Below are 1,850 nucleotides of genomic sequence, written 5' to 3'. Positions count from 1 at the left end.
AACAGTGACCTGTATACCTGTGGCATGTATACCCCCAGGGTTAAAGGTGTGTTTCATGCCAGTATCTATAAAGAGACAAGAGACACAGACTACTACTGCTATAGTGCTATAAATAGTCCCTCTACACCTCCCATCCCCTGTCAGGGTCTCATGTTATATGTCAAGTGCTGAGCTCAGAGGGTGGGAGCCATAGATTACAGCTTGTTCTGATTATGTTCACATAATGTTACAGAAACCTGCAGCTCAGCATCACTGTTGTTGTTTTTTCACTCTTTGAACTTGGATCTTGAGTTATCTGCGTTGGCATCACTGTTGCTTCTCAAGATGTGTTGGGTTTCCTCTGAAGTGTTGCTCAAATTTTCTGGCACAGACAAACTCTCGTCTGTCATCTGCTCACAGATGGGTTTGTAGCCACTTTGCTTTCAGACTGTGAAGAGGTTCGATGAGAGAAGGAAGCACAGGAAAGCTCTGCTGTGAAGGTCTGGTTCTTTTAAATCCCCGAGCATGCGTTGTTTTAAATTTGACTCGTTCGATAATTCTGGGTTTGGCAGGAAAACTTGGCATTGCATCAGGCTGTGTGTGCACGGATAGTTTGACAAACTTCGCTGTTCTGCGCTGGTTGTCTTGTCTCTTAGGCTGTTTAGTGTGAGAGCATAATGGCCCGGGCTTGTGATGAGAAGTGGCAGCAGGCAGGTCCTGGTGAAAGGAGTGGGATCCAGCCTCAGACCATCAACACTGCCACGGGTAGATCCACACCTAGAATCCCCACTATCCGTCTTCGGGACATTTACGATCCAAAACCTCAACCTCCCAAGGCTCCAGTTCGGATTCGTCCACCAGGTCCGAGACCTCCTTCAGTAAAAGAGCTCAATTTGAAACAAAGCAAGACCAGCGACCCTCCTACCAAGACCATTATGAGAAGAAGAGCTCAGTCTCTTCCCCCGCCTACTGAAAGGGGAAAAGAGCTCAGGACCCTTCAGGTACGATTTGTGGACTCATTAGGACTGGAGTTAGAAGAGGTCAAGGTCTTCAAGGCCCAGGAGCACCCCATGATACCTCAACATGTTATGTTTCGACTACTGATGAGCTCTGAACTCTCTTTCGGGAAGTCACTGGAGCTGTCCCTGCCCTACTTCAAACCGTGTTTCCATGAGGACATGAGAGCTGACCCCGACTTCCTGAAGAGACTCTGCTCTCAGAGGGTGTGTCTGGAGCAGGTCTTATGTTCAGAGCAGGGGATCACAGGCTCCATTCAGGTCCTCAACATAGCCTATGAAAAAAAGGTCACGGTTCACTATTCTTTCACCAACTGGAGAACACACACAGAAACAACAGCATGGTGGCTTTCCAGAGGCCACTGTGGGGACTGCAGCACCCTACAGACTGACATCTTCAGGTTCCGCCTGCCCGTGCCGCCCTTCATCCTGCTGCCAGGAGTCGTTTTGGAATTCGCCATCTGCTACAACGTGAAAGGCTGTGACTACTGGGACAACAACAACGGGCAAAACTACAAAATGTCCTGTCACAGTTACAAGGTGACGGTGCCAAGGGAGTGTGAAGACAGCATGCTGCACTTCACCTGACTGTCCACATGAGGGAGCTGGGACACCAGACCATCCTTGGTCGCAGGCCTCAGGCTGAACTGTGGAGATACTGCTTCCTGTGACGCCTCCAGAAAACAACTGAATGCAGAGTCCTCTGGGACTCTTAGTGGAGCGTTTCACTTTAGCAGCATTTTACTTAATTTTTATTAATAAATGACTTATAAGAGTAAAAAATGAAATGTTGAAGACAAAGTCACATCTCTTTTCTACCACACACGGTTTGTTTGCATAGCCTTCAGCCTTTTT

General features: G+C 48.1%; 1 protein-coding gene across 1 annotated transcript; it reads left to right on the top strand.

The window, feature by feature from the left end:
- Positions 1 to 656: 656 nt before the first annotated feature.
- ppp1r3db (protein phosphatase 1, regulatory subunit 3Db) lies at positions 657 to 1,583 on the top strand. The gene has a single exon (XM_074691968.1). It carries the CDS (start codon positions 657 to 659, stop codon positions 1,581 to 1,583), a length of 927 nt encoding a protein of 308 aa, XP_074548069.1.
- Positions 1,584 to 1,850: the final 267 nt, after the last annotated feature.

The sequence above is a fragment of the Halichoeres trimaculatus genome, unplaced genomic scaffold (assembly GCF_033239565.1).
Source record: "Halichoeres trimaculatus isolate MK-OKI-2021-1 unplaced genomic scaffold, fHalTri1.1 fHalTri1_scaffold_1, whole genome shotgun sequence".
NCBI lineage: Eukaryota > Metazoa > Chordata > Actinopteri > Labriformes > Labridae > Halichoeres > Halichoeres trimaculatus.
The sequence above is the reverse complement of the archived record's forward strand: the minus strand, read 5'-3'. Positions and strand labels throughout refer to the sequence as shown.

Coding starts and splice junctions, on each gene's coding strand:
- ppp1r3db (XM_074691968.1), top strand. CDS start 657: ATGGCCCGGGCTTGTGATGAGAAGTGGCAGCAGGCAGGTCCTGGTGAA.